At 43.0% G+C, this 24,676-nt stretch overlaps 1 protein-coding gene across 2 annotated transcripts in view; it reads left to right on the top strand.

Moving 5' to 3' along the window:
• Window positions 1-24,676, top strand: part of SLC24A2 (solute carrier family 24 member 2) — a 241,047-nt gene that overhangs the window by 157,305 nt on the left and 59,066 nt on the right. Inside the window, exon 4 of one of the 2 annotated variants that reach the window (XM_047098194.1) lies at window positions 20,913-20,963. The exons of the other annotated variant lie outside the window; for it this stretch is intronic. Within the exon in view, the coding sequence (XP_046954150.1) occupies window positions 20,913-20,963 (51 nt within the window). The remainder of the gene's footprint in view (window positions 1-20,912; window positions 20,964-24,676) is intronic. 2 annotated transcript variants of the gene reach the window in all.

The raw sequence follows: 24,676 nt of genomic DNA, 5'->3' as shown, positions 1-24,676 counted from the left end.
TATTATTGCTCATGATTTCATGGATCAGGAATTTGGGCAGGGATCAGCAGGGATGATTCTTCAGTTCCATGTGGTATTAGTGGAGGTCACTTGGTGTTCTATAGTAGATGGGCTGGTTAGAGGGTTTAAAAGTGCCTACATCCAGCTGAGTCCAGCTGGACACCACCCACCACCACCACCCCGCCGACTCTCCGTGTTGTCTCAGGGCCTTTCCACATGGTTGGACACAGTGGCGAAGGGTTCCAAGAGCAAATCTTCCAAGAGGCCCAGACACAAGCTACAAGGATTCCGATGAACTAACCTGGGAGATCCCCAAATGTCACTCCTGCATTCTACCAATCAAGCAGTCACAAAGGCCGGCCCAGACTCTAGGGGAGAAGGAGACTCTATTTCTCAATGGAAAGACATCAAAAATTTGAAACCACCTTTAATCTAATCCAATGTTTCAGAGACACATAACATCAATTGGTTCATGTGTTCATTGGTGTGCTTTGGATAGACCACACTGTGGGAAAGGGATGAAGCCATAGTCAGCCCACCTTGGATGAAGGTTTAGTCCAAAACAAAACTGAGCAGTGCCTTTCCAGGGTAACAAAATGAACAGGACACTGCTTATGAAAGAAGGGTATCTGTTCATAGCGTGTGTAAATAGTTGGAATAAGGAATGAGTTTCTTTTATAAGAAAGCCCTAGAGAGCTAGTATTAGCCATCTTTGGGATCACAGTATGGCTGCCTGAATTGATCTTTCTAATAAATTCAGTGTCTCATATTGATTTTAACATTTTCTCTAAATAAGCCATTATATAAAATAAGGATGCTGGAGGTCACACTTTCGTATTGGATAGCTTCTACTATCAATTTGTCTAAATAATAATACCACTAACTAATATTTGCCGAGTGCTTACTATGAGCCAGGCACTATGTTAAGTGCTCTACACAAACCATCTCATTTAACCCTTGCACTAGCCCTACTCCATCATTCAGAGAATGACACCGTAGTGTAAAGAGGCTGTGTCTTGCCTCACCAAATGATACAGGCAGTAAATGGCAGAGCCACAGTTGGAACCTGTATCTACCTGACTCCAAGTCTGTGTTTATACTTCTTGTGTTTCTCCGCTGCCTTGTGTAATCTCACATCCAACTCAGTGTTCCCTGTTCTCCTGGTGTAGACACCAGCATAAACAGTGGGAGCTCTGACCTATCCCTGGACCAATCATACATTCAGTTTGGAAGATGTGAATTTCCTATACAGATGGCTTTGCAGCAAGGCCTGTCTTAGCCTTGGTCCCTCCCATCACCTCCCCCGTACCTTGAGCTGCAGCCACTCTTGTGAGCCCTCGGCGCAACTTGCTCTCATCCCTGGGCTGCTGAATTATTATTGACCTGCCTGTCCAGATGACATGGCTACTATTCTACACAGGAAAAGGTATCCCATAGCTAACTCTGCAACTCCAGCAGAGCCCAGGGACTAGGTGATAGATTGGAGACACTGACATGGGGACCAGGCATGTGGAATGCCATTAGAGTTTGGCTATGTAGCAACAAAGTCAGCATGTGGCTCAAGAATCAGACTGCCTGGGTTCAAATCTTGGTTCAACCCCTGGCTTTGAGACCTTGCTCAAGTTTCTCAACCTCATTGGGCCTCAGTTTCTCCACTTTTAAAATGGGATAATGATAGCACCACCAGAATACATTTATGATTGGTATTGCTCTACCTTTTAGGGCCTTGGTTTCTTCACCTGTAAAAGGGAATAATGATAGTTCCACTACCAAAGCCTTATGGTGAGCATTCAATACGGTAATACCCCAGAATCATTAAATTAGTGCTCATTGGCTGGTGGCAATGATTTTCCAGTTAAAATTGTGTTCGGTGTCATGTAATAGAATCTAATTGCTGTGGCTTCATTTAAGAGGTTTCTTCAAGACTTTATTTTTTTAGAGAAGTTTTAGGTTTACAACATAATTGAGAGGAAGGTACAGAGAGTTCCTATACACCACTTACCCACACACATTAAGAGCCTCCTCACCTTAGGGTTCACTCTTGGCATTGTGCATTCTGTGGTTTAGGCAAATGTGTAATGACATGTATCCATCATTATACTATCAGAGTATTTTCTTGCCCTAACAATCCTCTGTGCTTTGCCTGTACATGCTTCCCGTGTGTGTGTGTGTGTGCGTGCACACACACACACACACACACACACACACACACACCTGGCAACCACTGATCTTTTTATTGTCCCCATAGTTTTGCCTTTTGTAGAATGTCGTAAGGATGGAATCATGCCGTAGAAATAGCCTTTTCAGATTGGCGTTAATAGTTTTTTAGGGTTTTATTTCTCTTATTTAACCAGAAGCCCAATAGTAAGCAGTCCAAGGCTGGCCACAGAGTTCCGCTCTGCCATGAGGAACACAGTGTCCTTCTGTTGTTTCATTCTTCCATCCAGAGCATGTTTCTCCCATCTTCATCCTCATAGGAAGGCAGCTGCTTTCCTCCAGTCCCCCACCCCTCATCATCCCAGTATTCTGGGAAGAAGACCGTGCACCTGTCTTTTTTTCATCAGAAAAACCTTAGTGTTCTCAGAAGCAGACTTCCACTTACACCACACAGGTCAGAATGGAGCTGGGTGGCCACTCCAACTTACGAAGGAACCAGAACGGGGCACTCCTGTCTCCCCAAACATGGGACTCCATGTAGATCCCTGTGAAAGTCAAATGTGTTTCCCTTCTCTGTTTTAAAGGGCTCTCTGTTGGCCCACATGTCCAGCTTTTAAACAGTGGCCCTGGATCCTCCTCCAGAAAAGACATACCCCAAATTTGTCATCTGAGAATCCTGGTTCCCCTAAAGCATAACAGAAAGATGCCCAATCTCTGCTCAAAACCGTCTGAGCCACGGTAAAAGCCCTAGTCCTTCCAGTGGCCCAAAGGCCGCCTGAGCCCTGCCTGTCTTCCCTCCTCCCTCCCTCTATGCCTTTCTCTGCCCTTCTTTCCCCTCCTCCCCTTCTCTCCTTCCCTCCTCTCCTTCCTCACTTCTCTGGCTGCCCACCAGCTCCTTCACACAAACTCCAAGCACACTCCCGCCTCAAGGCTTTTGTACATATTCTTTCTTCCCCCAGATGTCCAAATGGCTTCTCTCCTCCCTTCCTTTTCAAATCAGCCTTCAAATGCCGCCTGATAAGAGAGGCCTTACTCGATCAGCCTTTGAAAAGTAGCAAAATCAAAACAATGATAATAAAGCAGAGCGTTAGATCTTCCTTGACCTGGTCTATTATTTCTCTGTGACAGTCGTCACCATGAATGTATTTTCTTGTTGTTTCCTGTCTGTCTCGCTAATACATCTGGTAGGACAGGCCATGGACAGCTGTATCTCCAGGGCCCAGCACACATGGACCCCGATAGTACTTGTTGAATGCCTTAAATGAGTGCTTGCCTTTATAATTTATCTGCTGGAGAGCTCTATCTCTCTGGCCTTGTAAATTGTCTTGGCCCGTGCCCTGCCAAAGGGCTCTTTCTCACTGTGCACAGCAAAGTCCTAGTCAGTTGATGGCTGTCTCTGCAAGAATGAATAGCAGTCATTTCTGCTTTCGCCACCATTGTATCCCCAGCCTCTTGCATGGCCCTTATATGCTGGATGAGTGACTAAGTCCCCCTCTGGTTCTGGAGGTATTGCTGTGACGGGAGATGTTTGCTCTCTGCCTCTCGCCTTCTTGGTGAGTTTTCCTGTCCACTTATGCCTTTCTTTCCAAACTCTTGGTTCTTCGATTTCATTTCCTTTTCTTCCCTTTGTTGTACCTTTGGTTCCTTTACTTGTTGCATTTCATGGGCCTAATTACCCATTGTGATTACCATCACTACAGAATTCTAAAAAGCTTATTGTTTTAGCCTTCCGTCCATTGTACAAAACCAAATGCCTGTAAAATAGCATCTACCACGTCCTTTTGTGTTAAATTGTATTTGAGAAGGAAATCACAAAAGAAGTTCCTCATTCAGTCTCTCTGGGTTCTGGGATTATCTTCTACAATTCCAGTAATTTTTCCTTCCTTGTGGAATTTTAAAATTTGACTTACATTTTTTTCATGGTAAAAACAATTTTATTATTACCAGCAAAATCTAACGGATAAGTGCACCTGATGGAAACACAAAAGTCAGAAAAATACTTGCCTAATGACCTATCATTGAACTGAAGGATTATTTAACTATAGGGTTTGAGGCAGTTTAGAAAAGCTGCCCCGTGCCTTGTATGCAATTCCCCTCAGGCTGTTTTTTTGTAACAAAATCTTCAGAATCCCATGAGGAGATGTCTGAAAATGACACTGTGCTCATACCTAGCTTATTTGCTGTTAGAAAGACAGGGAAATTTTTCCCTTTGCAAATTCACTTCACATTACCAGAGCCTGCCTCTGCTGTCGTGACTTTCCATTCATGTTACCTTCATTCAGACTGGTTAGGGGAGTGTCCTGGGAGCCTTTCTGCTGGCTTCCTGAAGGACAATTTTGCTCCCTCAACTCCCCTCCAATAGTTACTGTGACATCCCGTGTCCGTCTTATGCTTTATCAGTGTGGCTCAGGCAGTGGGTGGTGAACAAGCTGCTTCAGTGACCTGAATTCTGGGACATCTCAATGCAAAACCTCACAAATGAGTAGCAAATATCTGGTCTTTTCACCATCTTTCCCATGGGTTTTCGAACTTAAAAAAAAAATTAACAGCAGAACCCTTTGTTCAAAAGAATTCCCAGAGGGAAGAGTAAAAATATGTTTAAATAACAGTGTAGAACTATTAAGAGTTCACTCATGTCAAATCCTTTAGCAATGTGCCCGATTCAAGAACTTTCCTCTGGATTGGTGATAATAAACATAAAAGCAATAAAGACACCACTTACAAATGCGACAAAGCCATCGAGTACCAAGAATTAACCCAAAGGAAATGTTTAAGAACTTTATAGCAAAAACCCGAAGAACACAGACGATCTCAGTGTTGATATTTAATGAAGATATCAGTTCTCCCTCAGTTAAACTCTCAATGCAACTCAGTCCTAATTGAAATCCCAAAAAGATATTTTATGTGACTTCATCAACTCGATTTGTAAATTCATGTAGAATAAAGAAGAACAGCAAAGACACTTTTCACAAAGAACAGAAAGGGAAAATGCGCCCCCATCAGAGATCAGACTGCAGCTTTTGGATGTTCTGGTTGAAGTATTTGGCAGAAGGAGGAGGCAGCTGGGGACACCCCAGAGGAGCCCCTTACCAATAGGAGTAAGAGGGGAGCACCCCTGTCCTCAGGAATCTTTTCATCGCTCTTAGGTGGAGCACTCTACGGGATAGAGAGGGACTTCGTAGAGCACTCGCATCATTTATTTGAAGGAACAAGGTCCTCAGCCCTGAAGCAGTGGAAGTACACATTTATGGAGGCAGCATCACACTGTGACAAGTGCAGGTGAATAAACCAAACCGGCCAACCATGCCGGGGCACATAGAGCCTTGAGCACAGTGGTGGCTGGAGTAAACACTCGACGTGGGTGATCGCTGCTTGCCGGATCTGAAGGTTACCTCAGGGCGTGAACCTGAAGGCAGAGGCAGCAGGAGAGTGTGCCTAAAGAAAGCTTGTGGTTCTCAAAGGAGGCGAGGAGCCCGGGCAGGCAGGGAAGAAGGCAGGAATTCAAGGCATTGGAACCGGTGCACTTGGAGATCCAAAACTAGTATTGTTGGCCCAACCAGAATGGGGACTCCTTTGGGATGAGCAGGCACGTATGTGGCTCTTTGACCCCTGAATTAACTTTCTGGCAGTCTCTCCTCATGTCAAGGGGCACTAGGGGTGTGTGTGCGTCTGTGTCTGTGTCTACCATACCTGTGCGTGTGTGTGACTCAAGTGTAGGACGGGAAGGGTCTTCCAGATGGTGAAGAGGAAAAACGAGAGGGTAGAAGTAGTTGGGCACACTGTGCCCCCCCACCTGATAGTCATCTCAGTAATTCCCTGAACAGTGGCTTTGGAATTTTTGTGTGTTTTATCTCTGAGGAAACTGAAGTACAGAGAGTGACATTACTTGCTCATAGTCACTTAGCTCCGGAGTTTGCCATCAGAGCCTGAATGTTTTCCACGTACCCAGGACTCCCATCTATAGCCACACATCTTCTGCACACATAGCCATACATCTATTTTGTAAAATCATTCCAATTCTTTAACATATACATTTAGTGCTAACTTGAAGCTGACACTAAGATTAAAAACGTTCACTTGCTTGCTGGGTTTTCTTTTTTTCTCACCAAACAGCAGAACTTGTTATTTCCCTAGCTTCTATTTTTAAAAAGAGCTTCAATATGAGTTTTCATAAGTTGTCATTTGATCCCAGAAGAAAGTCATTTTCATGCCTATTTCATTCAAAATGTGGGGAAGTTATCCCTGAAAGGCAGTATCGTAACCTTTCTCTTCATCCCAAGTCATAGATCACTTTACGTTAGCCAAGAAAAATGTTTGCATGCAGCCTCAGCTGGTGAGTAGACAACCGGAGTGAAAAATCTTCACTGGAGAAGAAGAAAATCCAATCTCCCAGCCATGTTTTTAAGGAGATGGTAGTAGTTTAAATGCCTGGGTAGAGGAAGACAGACTATTAATGCCTCTCACAGAGCAAACACAGGGACAAGTCAAATAGCTCCTGTATTTGCGGAATAGTAAAGCATTACTCTTGGATTTGAATGGCAAAGATGATTGAAACTGAATCTCTCTTTGGGCTGTACACATCATAAATGAGTTTCATTTGGGGCATGAAGGGCATGTGAGTGGTCTTATTGAAATCAAGGATTTTGAGTATGGACAGGCGTTTTCTCCCTTTCTGTCTCTCTCTCTAATGCTCTCTCTTTCAAGAAGGCTTGCTTTGAAGTAAAGGCAACAAAGGAATGTGGCCAAAAATCTGATTTTGATAGCACTTGAGTTTAAACATAGCACGAAGAAGGAAAAAGACATGGAAGCATCCATAATCTTACAGCTTTATCTTTGTTCTCTTTAACTTATCACATGCTCAAAAGATGCAGTTAGAACTCCTTTCAGAGGAAGGACTCAGAGCTCCAGAGATAGTGAGCAGCTGTCACAGGCATGATGATGTGGCGACCAAAGGATGGGAGCAACCACTGAAAATGTACTTTGATTTTACTGACTGCCCATTCAAAATGTGTACCGATATATAAATATCATCTGTGATAAGAGAGCATTCAAATGTGTTTTCTTGCCAACGAAACACTAAAGACACTGCTGCTTGTTTAATAACCAGCAGGGCCTCGCTTAATGGAGAGCAAGCTGGACGATTTGCATTCGGTTTGGAGAGAGTTTGCTGTGATCATAGCCAAGACCCTTCCCACTTTGACTCTTGAGTCTGGGTTGTGTGCTGTGGGGGCGCTCACCTCTGGATATTGATCATGTTGTAAACACAAATCCTAAAGCTGCTGTCAGGATCTGTTTTCCTCTGATCCCATGATATCAGATCCCCCAAATCTGTCCTCCTCACCTCACTCGTTAAAAAGAATTTCCTCACCCACACCAAACTGTCCTCTTTGGGTTGTCGAGGGGTTTGAATGAGACTATATGATGCACACGCACACACACTCACATACACACATTCACACACATCAAGAGTCAAGCAAGATTGTTGTTTACATAAAGCTTCTGGGTCTACATCAGGTTGATTTCTTCTTTGTGTGTGGATTCATATATTCATTCATTCATTCATTCATTTACAAACACACTCCTCTTGCAAGCTGATGTGAGTGGTTACTCCACTGGGAAACACTTTTTTTTTTTTTACATGCCCCCACTATTGATAAGTCTCTAGGGGAACATTAGCCAGTGTTTGTCCCAGACAACTTCCTGAAAACCAGTTTAAATGAGGTTGCTGAATCTGAGCCTCAGAAATGTAGTTGCGGTAACCTACGTGGCTCCTTCTGGGGTGGTGATTTCTCTCCTTACTTCCCAGGGCAGCAGCACGTAATCCCAAGTAACCAATAGCAAGTGCAGCTTTGCTTCAATGCTATGACCTTTAGGCCAAAACAACCATCATTGCCAGGACTTAACAGTCATAGTGAGTCTGTTTCATTCCATAAAATTATTTGTGATGGAAATTCTCCTCTGCCATTTCTGAAAAACACTTCATCCAGTTAATCACCTTCCTTTCCATGTATGACACAATATGCCATGCAGAGTTTCCTTGCTAGAAAAACTTACTCTTTTCTAGACCTCAGAAGTGTACCCTAGTGAGAGATAATGAGGAGGCGACTCTTGATGCTTGAAGGTAGTATCATACAACATGCCAATTTCGATGGGCTCTCTCCCCTACTGGGGGCGTTCATGGTGGCTACTTCCCATCAGACCCACGGGAAGAGGAGCGTAGTTATTAGACCCATTGCGAAGCCAGCCACCTTGGCTCAAATCCCAGCTCTGCCGCTAACTTGGTGCATGACCTTCGGCACATTATTTAACTTCTCTCTAGCTTGGCTTCCTCTTTTGTACAGCAGGGAAGATAATCATATCTCTTAGGGCTAGAAAGTATACTCACTACAGTGCTATTCATAGAGCACACAGAGTATTGCCTGGCACATCGTCAGTTCTGTGCAGGTATTTGTCAAATTGCTTTCAGCTCTTCTTTTTTTTTCTTGCAATCATCATATTTTCAGGTATTTTTCGGTAATTCAGTAGTAACTTACTGAATTATTTTTTCTATATCTTCCCTTCAAAAGATGCCTATTTACCACATGCCAATTGTTTAGATCCCATGATACCTACCTAGAACATAACATGGGAACTGGTCTTTTTGGTAGTCTGGCCTTTAGTGGAACCAAAGTCATCCTGAAGCTGTATAGTCCTAGTCTCTGTGTTTACCAAGTTCTCCTGTCCTTTGTACAACAAGAAGGAAGTCATATGACATGGTACTTAACTCATTTCCTTCCAAAAAGTCCTGATTCCATCCTGGGGTCCATGGCTTTCAGACAGTCAGCAGACTAAAAATAAAATTCCTCTTTCTAAAGTATCGATACAAATCTGGAAAAGCAATTACTGTACTAATTTTTTAATCCTACAGAAACATCATTAGGCCACCGTTTATAGACATGGGATAAGAAGGTCCTTGCCTCCTCTGACATCATCAGATCTGTGTTTCACTGGCAGTCATTTGCTATTTAATCTAAGGAGGAGGATGAACTATTTGTGAAACATATCTTAATCTTCTGCCCTATATTTACATCTGGACTTTAAACTCACTTGTATAGTCCCACTTTACACAATATGGCATTTAAGTAAGAGTAATGGCAAACGGATTTACACTTAAATGGAATTTAGGGGATTGCATGAATATTCTTCCCACTTTAAATTTGATGATTTAAATTCTTCATAATTTGGGGTGATTGTTTCTATTGTGGTAAGGATCCAAGTAATCAGAAAAATGACATCATGGACAATACTAAAGCATAGGATAGTTAATTATGAGAATAGTTTTTACTTTGGGGGCACCTGGGTGGCTCAGTTGGCTGAGCAACCAACTCTTGATTTCAACTCAGGTCATGATCCCAGGGTCATGGGATCAAGCCCCACCTCGAGCCTCGCATTGGGCTCCGCACTGAACGTGGCACCTAAGGTTCTCTCCTTCTGCCCTTCTTCCCCACTCATGCTCACTCTCTGTCTCTCTCTAAAAGAAAACGTTTTTAATTTTTAAAAAAGAATAGTTTTTACTTTTAATTTACTTCCACGTTGGTGGCATTAATTTCCTGTCTGTCTCACAGTCTTTTTTCCCTCTTTTTCATTCTTTTCTCAAATTCTCTTAACTTCTCAGGCTTCTCCCTTATCTCTTGCCCTTTTCTCCCCTTAGATGGCTGGAGTTTTCTCTTTTATTTTGTTTTTTCATTTTATTGTTTTTCCTTTCTTCCCCTAGGATGCTTTCCTTATATACTTTTCTGATATTGTTTGATGCTCAGTACATCACAGGGTAGAAACTCAGCTGTGCTGACCCAATGGCTGGATATAATTTAGCACTGATTCTCTCTGTCTGGCAAAAACCACTGAATCCAGCCAGGCTGCAAGATGGGATCCAGGAGAACATCCAAGTTGTTCTCTAGCCAGCATGCAGTATCCATTCTCTGCACCAGTGTTTTTTTCCATCTCCATTTCCAAGGTATCCCCGCCATTTTGTCTTTTGTGTGCTAAAGACTCTATTGATGGCACTCGTGCGTGATGTAAATCCTCCTACTTTATGGAGGCAATGAAAAGGATTCCAAGAGTTAAGGCCACATACATTTTCCTCCCTGCAGAGTTACTGAAAACAGAATAGTTGAAACTGCAGGGTTAGAACGCTAAAATGGAAGGAACCATAGGTGTCAGTACTGAAGGTAACTAGGCTGAAGAAGATTAACAGTGCACTATTGAATAGAGATCTAATTCAGTTCAGCAGCATTTGAACACCTACAGAGTGCCAGGAACTCTGCTGGGTGCTAAAATTAACAAAATGAGTAAGATGATTCTTTGCCCTATAGGGCAGAAAGCAAATAGGTTAAGGTACATTTGATGAGCACACAACAAAAGTACGTACTTGGAACACACACACAGGAGGGCGTGACTCCCACTAGGGACAGGGGGCGTTCAGGGATGCTGCCTGCAGGAGGGAGCCTCAGAACTGGGTTCTAAAGGATTGAATAAACTAGGAAACCTAATAAAAGTCCAACACAAGAAGTGTAGGATTTGGAGCTGTTGTTTTTTGGTTTTGTGTTTTGAAACATTCCCCTGGAAAGTGTGAAACATAGGTGAGAGTAGACAGTCGGAGGTGAGAAAGATTAGGAATTGAAAGTTCAAATAAGAGTATGGCAAGAGCCTCGGACTAAGGCGGGGGCAATGGGAATGGAGTAGAAAAGACAGAATTGAGGATATTTAGGGGTGGAACTGATAGGGCTTCCTGACCGGTTGGGTTGTGAGTGTGGCTTATGATGTGGAAGCTTCAGTAACATCTAGGGCCCCACCCTGTGGATCTTGGTCATATGTAATAGAACCAAGCCCCTATGTCTATGAAAGAAAATGGTGGGCCTATCTATATACACCACCTTACAAGTCCTTTTTTTAAAAAAAAAAAGAATGCAGGAGCAGGAAAATGGAATGGAGTGTTTGGCCACTTTAAAGACTGAGATATGTGTCAGTGTCCTGCACCCCAAATTTGATAAGACTCAGTCAAGAAGTACATTTTGCTTGGTTTTGTAAACATACCCTTTCAGTTTCCAGAGATGCGTAAATGTGCCCAAGATGTTAGAATATGTCATTAGTGAAACTGTTAGCTTCCTAACCCTTTACCCACACACACAAAAATTTATTGAAAACATGTTTTAGAAACTTGCCATTAGTAGGGCTCAGGCATATTTTCTGAAATAAGAGATAAATTCCAAATTTTTTATGGATGGTACCTGATATTCTGTGTTCTTTGCTATTCCAACTATAGTTTTTCATTACCTGTGACAATATAATTTTGTCTTTGGAAACTCCAGCTGAAAAAGAAGACACCAGAGAAAGTATCAAAGATTTAGCCAAAACTCTGGATAGATGCTCACAGGGGTGATTATAATAACCACACACTTACTATGATTGTATGAAGTGTGATTATATTACACACTTACTATGTTCCAGACACTGTGCTAAGCATTTTATTAAATTAACTCATTTAATTTTCACATCAACCCTGTGAGATAGGAACTTCTATTATAACATTTTATAGATAAGGACACTGAAAGTTAGGGTAATTAAATAATTTGCCTAAGGACACAAGAGAAGTAATTGATGGAGCCATATTCAAATCCAGATTTGTTGGCCCCCAGAATTCACTCTCTCAACCACTCAACAATACCACTTTCCTAAACAGCTGAAGTCCCTTTTGAGCCTTCCTTTTGAAAATCAAAACGTAAAGATCTTTATATTATCTCTTTCCCTGAACTGTACGTTCTCTAAATAATACTAACAGTGTCCATGTACTTGATGTCAGATTATACAAAAGAATATGACAGGAGCGCCTGGGTGGCTCAGTCTGTTAAGCTTCCAACTCTTGATTTCAGCTCAGGTCATGATCTCATGGTCATGAGATCGAGCCCCTCGTTGGGCTCCATGCTGGGTGTGGAGCCTACTTAAGATTCTCTCTCTCCTTCTTCCGCAGCCCCTCCCCAATTCACACATGTGTGCCTTCTCTTTAAAAAAAAAGAAAGGAAAAAGGGAAAAAAAGAATATAACATTTATCGACTTCCTTCGGCATGATATAATGGGTCATTATTTTTGTCGTTCTCCATTTATCTGTTTCTTCTCCAATATGAGCTTGTGAAAGGATGTTAGAACAAGTTTCTAATGGTAGGTGGTCATTTCTTGTGACTTATGTTAGCCTGGATACTCATCACTCACTGGGCTTTGGCACAGTTAAAGAATGATGGCTCCCATTTATGGAGCACTTCCAATGTTCCAGACATCAAGTAAAGTATCTTACAACAACACAATAGGGAGTTCTAGAATTAGTACTCTGATGGGGAAACTAAGGCTCTGAAAGACTGACTATCTTACTACAAAATCATGTATCTAATAAGAATTAAAGTCTGGGGGCACCTGGGTGGCTCAGTCAGTTGAGCACCTGACTCTGAATTTCAGCTCAGGTCATGATCCCAGGGTCATGAGATGAAGCCTCATGCTGGTCTCCATGCTGAGCATGGAGCCTGCTTAGCATTCTCTCTCTCCCCCCCTGCCCCTCTCCCCCATTCACACTCTTTCTGTCTTTCTCAAAAAAAAAAAAAAAAAAAGAATTAAAGTCTGGATTAGAACCCACATCTATTGACTCCAAAACTTACACTATGCTACAAGACCTCCATGTTCTGCATGATGATGAGAAGGTGTCTTGATATCAGGTTCTCTCTGATTTTGTAAAGATCAGAAGAATGATATCTCTTCGAAGGAAAAACCAACAGATACTTTTTTTTTTTAAGTAGGCTCCACACCCAACATGGAGCCCAATGCAGAGCTTGAACTCACAACCCTGAGATCAAGTCCTGAACTGAGATCAAGAGGCGGCTGCCTAACTGACTGAGCCGCCCAGGCGCCCCTGATATTTTAAAGCCATAATAATACCTACCATATGTTTAATGAATATTATGTGCCAGTGATGTGTTAAGTACCTGTAATCCTCACCCCAGCCCTACAAGACAATTGTTATTGGTCCCATTTTATGTAAGTGAAGGAACTGAGTATCAGAGAGGTTAGGTAACATGCCCAAGGTGTCAGGGCTAGTACATAGCAGACCTGGTTGTTAAGTCTGTAGGGCTCCAAACTATAAATGATATAGCTGTTATGCTATATCATCACTTGCTTTTCTCCATCCCTTTGGGGAAAAAAACCACTCTGACAAAGTATCAGTGTTTAAAATTATGTTAAGGTTGTCATTGAGGTTTTTAATTACGTGATTAAAAGGATACTCATAAAAGCTCGGGAAATCTTTTTTTAACCACACCATTGGGGTTGATTCTCCTGCCTAGGTCGCTTACTGCTTTTCTTTAAAATTACTTTCCAGAAACCTGCTTGCTCTATCCTGTGCTCTCCCCCTCCCCCAACCGACCTCAAAAGGAAAGCAACAGATCAGCACATCCAGGTCCCATTTTTCTCGTTTGATCATCCAGAGCATGTAAATTACAGTGAAATATGGCCCAAGTCAGCTTCTCACAGGACAGAAATCAGTAACCATTGATATTGCTAAGCAACACCACAGAGGAGCAAGGCTGCAAATTAGGTGACAAATTTATAAGAAGTCAGAGTATCTGGGGACTCACTTGGGCATTTCGTTATGAGCCATCTGGATGATCCACAGTGATGACCACACATCATTGTTCACTGTTCGAGGACGATAATTCCCATGTAATTATACGGCACCTCCATCTGTGGTCCTAACTTACCTCTCAGAACCTTCCACTGTATTTTTCTAACCCAGATAGTTCCCTGAAAGATAATTGGGAACAGTTACACCTAATGGGCAACTTCCATTCCTTCCCAAGATAGTATTTGAAACAAAACAAAACAAAACCACTGTTTGTGTGGCAGAGCCGGCTGGGCAAGAACATGCATATAGAAGGACAGTCACAGATCATAGCTGCTTCGTGGACCTGACGTGAGATCCACCTTGGTGGTCCCAGAGGAGCCTGAGGTGATGAGGTTCAATTTGTTCCTAAGCCACAGATGAGCAGATTGTAGTACCTACATCACAAATGTAAGCTTTGAAACAGACAAGGAAGTGAGCCCAAGTCCTTGACCCTCTGGAGAAAGGTTATGTAAGCAAGAACCCCTCCCAGTTCAAAGAGCCTAGTTGGTCTCATTTGTTCATTCATTCATCCATCCAACTAATATTTAAAAGACAGAGCAGCCCAATTTTAAACCAAAGATTGCAAATCAATGAGCCCAATATGACCCAGGTGGTGTTTTTTTAATTTGGAATTTGTCGCCAACATTTAAAACTCAGGAGTTTTCACATTAAAATCCAGGTGTCTGGCTTCCCTGGAATAGTCAGCAGATCAACGCTATACCTGCATTAAGGTGCGTGGCCACTGCCCATTTTTACGCATGCACTGTCCAGTTGTCCATCATCACACCATTCCCTGTCATTGTCCCCAGCCCACTTTGCTCACCTACATACCTGGACCCTGTGGTTCATTCATGCTTTGTCAGAATGTCTTCTGTGCTCCAGACACCAGGCCAGATGCCGGGGACCATTCTGACTCCCGATGTAACATCAGTATTTCCTGGGAGCTGGGGCCTCAGAATGACGTCAGCAGAAGGACACAAACGGAAATACATGTGGCGAGTGTGGGAAACAAAACTAAGAGCCGTAACAAACCAACGTGTCTAGGTTTGCAGGAAGCTTAAAATGAAGAGTGTTTCACGAAGGGGCTCGATCCCAAGGGCGTGAGACTCAGGTGATGAATTTCTGAGAGGAGTGTTCCCAAATCCTGTTGAAACTCAGTAGCTGATGGAAGATCACCCACCACTTTGCCCTTTATTTTCATTTGCTCCGTTGTTGCCTGGCGTCCAAAAGCCTAAGTGAGAGGTTTTCGTCTCATAGAAGAAAAAGAAGTACTCACTAGCATAGATCGGGAAGAGTCAGATGTGAAAAGAACTCCATAGAGCAGGATCATCTCTGTTGACACCTTGTGTGTGACATATGTGTGTTGCCACATGTGAAGTACAGCTGTCCCTGGGCAAGCGTGTACACATTAGGAGCCTCTTAGGGAAGCTTAACACATGAGCATCATTCCCCTCCATGGAATGGTGAACAGAGCTTCTGTGATGAGTCAGTACTTTGAAAGCTTCTTGTGAGAATTTGAAGGTTAAAATATTCCTTTCCTTCTGACTTGAGTAAGAAGTGAGGATTCATGTTTGTTTCCTCATTTAACCTCAGTCTTTAAAGGTTATTTTTAAGTTAAAAAAAAAAAAACTACTTGCATCAGCATGGATTTGATATAAAAGAATAATGACCAAAGAAAGCCTTGTAATGGGAAGCAATTAATTCTGGTGGTTCAAGCAGCCTTTTTTTTGAGGTGAAATCAAACACAAAGCTTTAAATCGGGCTGCATTAGAAAATACCTTTTAACTCAGAACTCAGGTTTATTGTGATGCAAGTTTTTCACATGAGGAGACAAGAAAAAGGTAAACCCAGATATGCCGCAAGAAACTTAGGAATTAAATAGCTCTACAAATATAAATGCTACATTTATGTTGGGGAGTGGGATGGGAAATTACAAAGGCTCGACTGTCATAGCCACCCGTTCACAAAATCTCAATAATGAAAATAAATTCACAAATTAAAAAAAAAAAAAAAACACTTTGGGCTGAAACTGCAAAATACGGTTCTGGAAGTGAGCCAGGGAAGCCTTTCACTAAACTGAAAGTTCTTCTTCTGACAGTTTCCCTCGTGTTTAAGGGAAGAAGTCTGGGGGGAGGGGGGTGTTGTTGACTTGTATGGCAAGTATAGACATTGACATTGGTGCTCGTCCACGGAGATAATCAGATTGAAGGGGATTCAGCAACATCCTGCTAGGCTGAGTTGATGTTCATGTGGGAGCTTTGGCAGACAATGAAAAGGGGTACTAATTGCTAAGGATGCCTGTGTCACCCCAATGCAAAGTGCTTTCTATACTTGTTCTCATCTGATTCTCCAAAAACCCCTCTGAGCATAGGTACTTACTGTTCTTGTCCCCATTTTACTGAAGAGGAGATCAAGGCCCAGGGAGGATCACCCAGCTCATAAGGAGTAGAGCCACTGCTCTGAATTAGCTATCTTGTCTATCTCACTCAGAAGCACTCTTAACCTTGATGATGCTATCATGGTATCGTCAGTCAAGAAACTTCAGGCATTCGCGCCTGCCTTCCTGACTTTAGCTTCTAGGGAAGTTCAACAAAACGAAGCATCCAAAACCTCAGTGTCATTTGGGAGCTGGGCACTTACATACTTTATTTAAGAAATGTGAGGAGAGCATGTGATAAGAGAAAAGCACTGTTCTAGGTTCCGTTGGAAGGGATCTAAGAGGAAGAGGGTCTCTGCCTCCGACATATGGACAGCCTAGTTGGACAGACAGGCTTGTGTGCAAATATCAGAAGGGAAGTTGCCAAGGTCCCAAGCTGGAACACTCGTGGTCAGATGAATGGTCACATGCTATTGCAATGGTTACAGTCCAAATTTTGGCATTCTGCATAGATCCAAGAGTCGAAGAGCAGGACTGATGAAGAAATTTCTTTTATATCCTGGCCCCAACGTGGCAAAATATCTTTTGTTGTTGAGCAGCAGATATCTGTGAAAAACCTCTTTAAGTAGTGTTGAATTTGTTTTAACAAACCTGTGTAAAATACCAGATTCTCTAAACGCTCTGCTCCGTGTCCCATGGGTTCCTCACGCTTCTTGGGGTTCTTGCGGCAATAAAGCTACCCATCCCTGGTGGCTTATTGGGAGTTGTTGTCTTATCTACTACTCTTTATCCCAGCATTATGGGATAGATACAATTATGCCCCTGTATAGCTGAGGACACCAAGGCTTAGAGAGGACAAGCAATTTGCTCAAAGTCACACAGCTAATAAGTGGCAGACCATGGATTCGAGCCTACACCCTGGTTGCAAAGCCCATGTCTTTAACTTCCATTTGCTACTGAAAATAATCCTTCCATGGTTGTGATATAATCCAGTATCTGCACACACCTTCTTGATAGGTATTAGGCAACTTTACTGAGAGACTACCACCCATTTGTATTGAGAAAGCCTTAATTTTTAGGTCTCCACATGCAGTCCAAACCAGTACCAAAAATAAAGCTCTTTGATTAAAAAACAATAAACAAATTAATCATTTTTTTTTCCTGTCAGCTAACACTTAAGTGATAAATACTTGTTCTCACTGATTTCTCTACCTCTGTTTTTCATTCCAATAAAAGGAACTCAGCATAGATGCTTCTATTGAATTTCTGTCTTATAGATCAGAATTTTGAGGCCTGAAAGGTGAGAAGTCGTTTTTCTCCTCCACCTATCTGGGGAGGTTTGCTGAAAAAAGGATTGAGAATGCCAAAACCCTCAAAAGTGGAGCTGAGAAAGTCAGTGTTGGAAGGAGAAATATGTGTCCATGCCCTTCTTAGGAAAAGAGATTAGGAACCCAAAACATGAATTCTTATTCATAGATTCTTTGAGACTGAAGATAAGACCCTTCCCTTGACTTACCAATCATGAAGTATGGACAGGAATCAGGAGGTACCTTAAAGCAGGTTGTTATGTTGCCGGCAGGACCTGGAAGGAAGTGGAAATACTTCATCCCTCCTACAGATCTGGGAGCAAGATGCCTGTGGCCACAACGATCCAAATGGCATGAAAGCAAGGGCGGGGGGGGGGGGGGGGGAGGCCGCCATGACAGGCAGCATTCACAATCGGCTTATAGGCTCAGCTCCAGCACCAACCACTGGGTTCTGGAATTTTTTCTTAGGCTGTGTGGGCTTCTTAGAGATATGTTACAGTGAAGAGACACCAGGTGGTACCCAGGATGATATTCACTGGTGATTCATCCCTCTTCCGATCCTGGCTACCTCTTGCTCCGTTGACATAATGGATGTTGCTAGATGGGATTAAACAGCCCTCTCTTGAACTCCTTCACTGCCTCCTATCCCAGAGAAACTCAGCTTGGATGAGGCCCCGTTAGAATCCTGATCCAATGGTGTAAAGGAACCTTGGTTAATTTCTGTGGGAAGTGTGCTGACTGGAAGCCATTTCCCCTTGCTGGTGAATTTTCATTCATGCCTCTCAGGCCCTCTCAGGCCACAGTGGCTAAGACCACTCTCCATGAGGCATTCATTGTCTGTAGGACACCAATCAGGTGCACGATGTGCTCTGGCTTACGTGTACATGTTGTGTTCATCCTAGTCGCATGTGACACCCCTCTTCGTGCCCCCCCTAAATGAGAGCCACCAGCTCTTGGAGATGCACCCCCACCTACCCTAGGATGCTGTCCTAACCACTTGAAAGCATGGGAATACTGAGCCCACCATCTCACCATCCTGTTGCTGTGTGCATTCGAGACTGTTCTAGCACACTGGCTTCCTTCTCATTCTTTTCTGCCTTTGCTTTAGTAAGCAACAAACATAATTCCCTTCACTTGGGCAGGTACTCTGACCTTGCCCTGCTTCCTCACTGTGCTTCGAGTTGCTGTGTCACCTGTTGTATTTTGGTTTTTCACTACTGTTGTTCCTTATCTTCCACCACCCTTAGCCTCGTTTTTGGTATGTTCCTTTCAGTTCTTATCCCTCTGTCCCATTCATCCAAGGAAGCAGCCAAGAAACCATCTAGACATTGCCACAGCAGCAACAACGTGTGAGCATTGTCGGACATGAACAGTTCCAATTTCCACGATATAAAAATAAAATAATTACAGACTATGTTTGTATTTATTTATACCTGATTCCACAAGAGGTGGGGTAAAAAATAATCACATCTGCCACAAGCAGATGTTTGACAGTTTGGAAGTGATACATGAAAACGTGTATGCGTATGCGTATATGGAGGGTTTGCATCTAAAAAGACAGATCCATAAAATTGCAATGGTGTATCTTTCCTGTGTAGAATATGGTCTACACCCAACTTTACAAACACAGAGCCGCCCACGTTCTGTTTCCTGAGCAAAGAACAGAGAATGCCAGCTGCTTATGCTACTGCTTTACCTCAGGAGAGGAGGAGAGGCTACAAAAAAATTAGTTGGCTGATATAATTCATCAACTTACTCTAAGATTTTACACACGCGCTTGTGCGTGTATTACGTGTAAAGCTACCATGAACGTGTGTTTAATATTTATGAAGGTATTTAGATCATTTCGGAATTCCGAGCTTGTGCGATGTCATATATATAGTAGACTACTGTTCTTAAAATACCCCCCCAAAAAAATTATATTCTGCGGAATCAATCCCCAGAAGTCATTAAAAAGACTTTCTTGTTATTTACACAAAATTCAATTTCTTATTGAAGTGCTTGCACCTTTTGTCATGTAGCTACAAAATCCAGAGTAGGCAGGTTTTTGCAGAAGCATAAGGATGAGGTGATTTTTCTCCCCAAGGCATAATTTTGTATCGGTGTGTTAAAATAGCTTTAGTAAAATTTTAGGCGCATGGAAAAAGAATATGTATATAGATATAGGTAAAGATACAGATATAGATATATGCATACTATATATATATATATATTCTATAATGTATAATATAAATGTAAAATGAAGGATATGTCTTATTGTCTTTTAAGCTAGATCCTTCATCTTGCACACAAAACCCATCAATTACTAGTTGATTCATGTGTGGGTTTTCATTGGCGTCCTCAGTTAATGAGCCATGGAGGCTTTCTGCAGAATCACAGGAATATCTCTTGAGTCTAATTAATTTCTTGAGGTTTATTGGGAGAGTGTTGTTATGACCGGGAAAAATATTTTTAACCTACTCACAATGTTGCTTAAAACAATCTGGAATTTTCAGATGAACAAGAATTAAAGTTTCTATTTTAGAATGGAACTAAAGAAACAGAAATGGCGCGTCCCGGCCTCCTCTCTTCCCCAACCCAGGCTGATTCAGCATCCCCAGATGATTCAGCACAGCATTGCTTTCTGCCAGTGGTGTCGGTGACAGTGAGTCCTTTGGTGATCTGCGCACAGGAGGGGCTGTTGATAGCCCCTCCCCACTGCAGTCTAAGGAGCCACAGGCGATGCCTCAAGCTGGGAGATGGGGCTGCTCTGTCACCTGCCTGAGCCAGGTGGCTTCCCTCTTCCAGAGCACTCCGCACCTTTTTCAGCTCTTGTCAGCAGGCTGCACTCATGGTATTCAGTGTTTTCTATCTGATCTATGAGATAAAAGTGAACACGGAGTTCGGAACCTGGTTTTGCATTTTGGGTTTTCCCAGGTAGCCTCCTTAATCTCTAGGAAGTGGTTCTGTTGGAGAGGAGCTAGGAAATGAATTTCTGGGCCTGCTGTCCCATGGCAAGGACTCCCAGTCCTCAAGCCCCACTGGGCCTGGACATTGTCCTCGTTTGGCCCTTTCCCTTAGAGCATCACCTCTATACAAACTACAGGGCTAGGCTAGACCCGGTGTGAACTTGCCAACTACTCTGTTTCATGGGATGTCAAAATCACTGTGTCCTATTCTGTAATGCAGGGCACATCCTACCCCCAGTAGAATAATATATTTTAAGTGATTTCTGAAAATGGGCCGTGAAAGCTGTCTGCCACATGGCCCATGTTTGCACATCTCTATATAGTTAACGATTGCGGAATTTGACAGTATAACTCTGAATCTGATTAATTAAGAATGTGTAAAAACAAAGTTCTTGCATTACAGCTCGTTCCTTATCTTTGTGTCTTTTACTGTGATGTTGTAGAACTTGGATCATATGGAAAACTAAAATATTATGACACAATGACTGAAGAAGGTAAGAATGATTTTAGAATTGTATGCATTGGCTTTTTTTTGTTTTTTTCATTTATGGTGTCTGGTGCTTGCCCATTTTTTTTTAAATCTTTTATTTTCCCTCTTTGCATGACTTCAGTGACATCGTGTGATTTATTATTCTTTCCACATTTTTGTCTAGTTTTTGCCATCGTGTTTATTTGGGATTGGAGATGTGCAATACCATGGGCAATCATGTTATTCCATTCAGATGCTCCAAACCATGTCAGTTGTGTAACACACACACAGAGAAATGGTGTCAGCGACGTAAGCCCAAGCACACACCCACTGTGTCAGCATTATTTCCCCCACGTGCTCACAACACATAGAAACACATCCAATCAGCACTCTTAATATGCCCTGAATTTCAGAGGGAGTGGATGTTCTGATTTGTGCAAAGGAAAGAGTGATCTCAACTCCTCAACCCAAAACCAGCTAGAGACCGGTTTCTGGCGCAGACAGCTGTGAGCTCATGTCCTCAGTCCCCACAGTCCCTGCTCACTCACTCATCCAAGAGCGTGGCTCGGAAAGGCCGAGGCCACAGTTCCAGCTGGTGGAATTGAATTCACTGGGGTTCATGCTTTGTGAGACTGAGCATAGCCTTGTAACCATTTCCCCTGAGTAAATGAAGGCTGGCAGATTTTTATTTTTAAATGAATTTACTAATGAACTCCAGGCACCATTCCTGGAGCACAACCTTGACCCAATGAGAATCCCTTCTCTGAAATAAGTTCACCATGGAAGAACACTTTGAAAGGTTTACTCTTGTGAAGGGAGTTACCCTGTTTCCCCCATTTCACCCCACACATGCCTCCATCTTTTGGGTAATAAATAATATTTATAAGGTATGAAACGTTTGGGTTTTTACATGATTTTTACGTTGATACTGACAAGCAATCAAAAGGTAGTCCAGAAGAGGAATCAGCTAATTTTGGCTTTGGACATGAGCGAAACTCCCCAATGTGTTGCATATCTTGTTTGCAGCTTCTAGTGTTTCTAAGTTGCCTTAGCTTGCCCAAGATCTCCTAGTTGCTTTGCATCAAAGAAGCGGAACATCTGACAGCCCCTGGTAAGAGGAAGCTCCTTCTCCTCCTCCCCGCCCCCGCACACAACTCTGGCTTCTGTACAACACCCAGGCTATTCCTGCACTTTCAGTTAACCACTGTGGCGTTTTCTAAAGCAGCAGGCCCCTATTAGGGTCTCATGCCGGGCCCCGTTATGGCCAAGGATCCTCCCAACAACCTGGGGAAATGAGAGCGCCAGGGACAGAAAGCTACCTATGAGAATAAGTGTCCTACCACCAAGAGGATAGAAAGAGCAATCCAGACCTTAAAGGAAGGCTCCTGTGCCAGCTATTATTTGTATTCCATGTCTTCAGATCACTTGGGTTTTTATTGGCAATTGGCTTGAGAAGCCAAAGCTTTGGGACTCGCCTCTGGGCATCTCCCCAGCCCCCAGCCTCAGTTTCATGGCTCCAGCAGCAAGGGGGGGGGGGTCTGTTAGCTTCTCCCTGCCCTGTCACAACCGTCCACTCTCTCTCTTTCCTCTTTCCTGTCCTCTGCCGTCCACCCTTCACTTCCCATTCTTGGGGCAGCATCTGCCCTGCTCTTGCCTCAGTTGCCCCATTTCTCACCTACTCTGTTCCTTTCCTTCCTCTTTCCACATCCATTAGAGCAAGAGTTGGTGTCCTTTCTCGGCCTCCCTAAACCAGACAACTCAAGGCCACACCAAGATGCAAAAAAACAGTACTTCCAATCTGATCCACCCACCTAGTAACACATGGGCTTTCTAGGCAGGAAAATAAAGTCAAAATCATGCCGGCCCTTAGCAAGGCTGTGAAATTGTGTTTGGGGGCCCTCATGGGCCACCTTTAACATTTCTTACGACTTCTCTTCACTTTCCCGTCCCTTCTTGCGTATCCCTTTGTATCCAGTTCTTAGCTGAACTTTCACCCCTACTACCGTAACAGCTAATAGTGGCTCAGGCAGCATTTTTAAAGTGTGTTCTGTGATAAACTCATTTCATATGATGTCAGTAGGAATTTTGCCACACCCCAGAAATAAAGAAGGTAAGATTGATTTCCTAGTTTAATAAAGTGGAAGAGCTCCTGAGTTTTCTTTGCCACGTGACCTGTCAGAGGCTTCCGTGTGCTCCTGTGCATTGCAGCATCGAGTGAAGCATAAAGAGGGATGAAGTTTCTTGCCCAGACTTCTTTGATGAAAGGCCTCTTTCTTCCATGGAACCTCTTGCGGGACTGTTTTAGAAATGCTGATCAAGGTGCTATCCTTCACTGGGAATAGGAGCCTCTGAAAGATTAAGAAGTGTTCCAGACACATAGCCATCCCTCTCAAGTACTCACAGAAATACTTTGGAATACTTTGGAACAGGTCTTCCTCTAGCCACATCAAGCCACACCCTTCACCTCCAGGACAAGCGAGGCCTGGCTTAAAGCTAATTCTGGGATTCTGTCTGAAAGATTCAAAGCCAGCCCAGTAACCTCAGACCAGGCAACAGCTACATGTGACTCCTTCAAACACTCGAGAGCCTTCCCCTCCCCCTGAAAATAGTAACTGTGATTTGTGCTGCTTCCATTTGTACGACAGAAGGAAGTGTCATAACGATGTAGATGTTTGGGGCAATCGCTGTAGGCTACCTAACCTTCAGGAAATACCCCTCTCCATTTGAAGCATTTCTTTTCACACTTTTAGAAATGTGACTAGCTCTTGAGCAGGGCTTTATTGTAATTGCCCATATGACCAGTCCTCATTTGTAACTATTTCCAGGAAATCCTCTGGATGTTATGTGAGGTCAGCTACTTTAAATGAGGGCCCGTTTTTGCCCCCCTCAAGTGGAGCAGTGGAAAGATGGGTTATATATGCTACCCCATATCTTAAGGGGAATTGAGTGATGATTTCCTAAATATAGACAATTGTCTTGAACATATTCAGCTCGTTATTTTAAGGCCCTGCTATATGCAAGTTATGTTGCTAGGTGCTTTGGGGAAATACGAGATTAAAAGGTGAGCAATTTGCCCCCCGCAGAATTTATAGACAGGGAGAAAAATGAAACACAGTAACCACTGAGCCACCAGGAAGAAAGTGGTAAGTACCATAGATATTCGGAAGAAAATGGCAGACTCCAGAAAGAGGAAGGATTGCTTTCAACCAGGGGGAAGATTTTGTGGAGAAAATGAACTGGGTTCCAAGGATCAGTAAATATGGGATAAACTGGGGAAGGAAGGGTGGTAAGTTCTGACCTACCAGGCTGAGGATGGAATCAAAGGATAGGGACACACCAACCTTTACTGGCCACCTGCCAAGTGCAGTGGGTGTCATTTAATCCTTATAATGACCACACAAGGTGGATTTTTTTGAAGATGAGAAAGCCAAAGTTCAAAGTGTTTTATTAGATGAGGAAACTAAGACTCAGAGAAGTAAAGTATTTTGCTCTGGGACTCAGGGGTACTAAGTGGTCAATTGGGACCCAAAGTCAGGACCGTGGCACACCCAAGCTCTGCCCTCTTGGTACTGCTGCAGTTTGATGTACAAGGTGGGTGTGAGGAAATGGACCGTTCAAATTGGCGTCAGAATAGCGAGTGGAAAGAAATGCTTGATGGAGACCAATCATGGGAAGGGTTTAAACTACAGACTTAGAATGAGGGCATCATAGAGTGAACAACAATGAGCTCCTGAATAA

The sequence above is a fragment of the Lynx rufus genome, unplaced genomic scaffold (genome assembly GCF_022079265.1).
Source record: "Lynx rufus isolate CCGP_SWC_20201006 ecotype Redwood Valley unplaced genomic scaffold, mLynRuf1.p SCAF_10, whole genome shotgun sequence".
NCBI classification, from domain to species: domain Eukaryota; kingdom Metazoa; phylum Chordata; class Mammalia; order Carnivora; family Felidae; genus Lynx; species Lynx rufus.
Note: the sequence above shows the minus strand (reverse complement) of the source record. Positions and strands in the feature narration are given on the sequence as shown.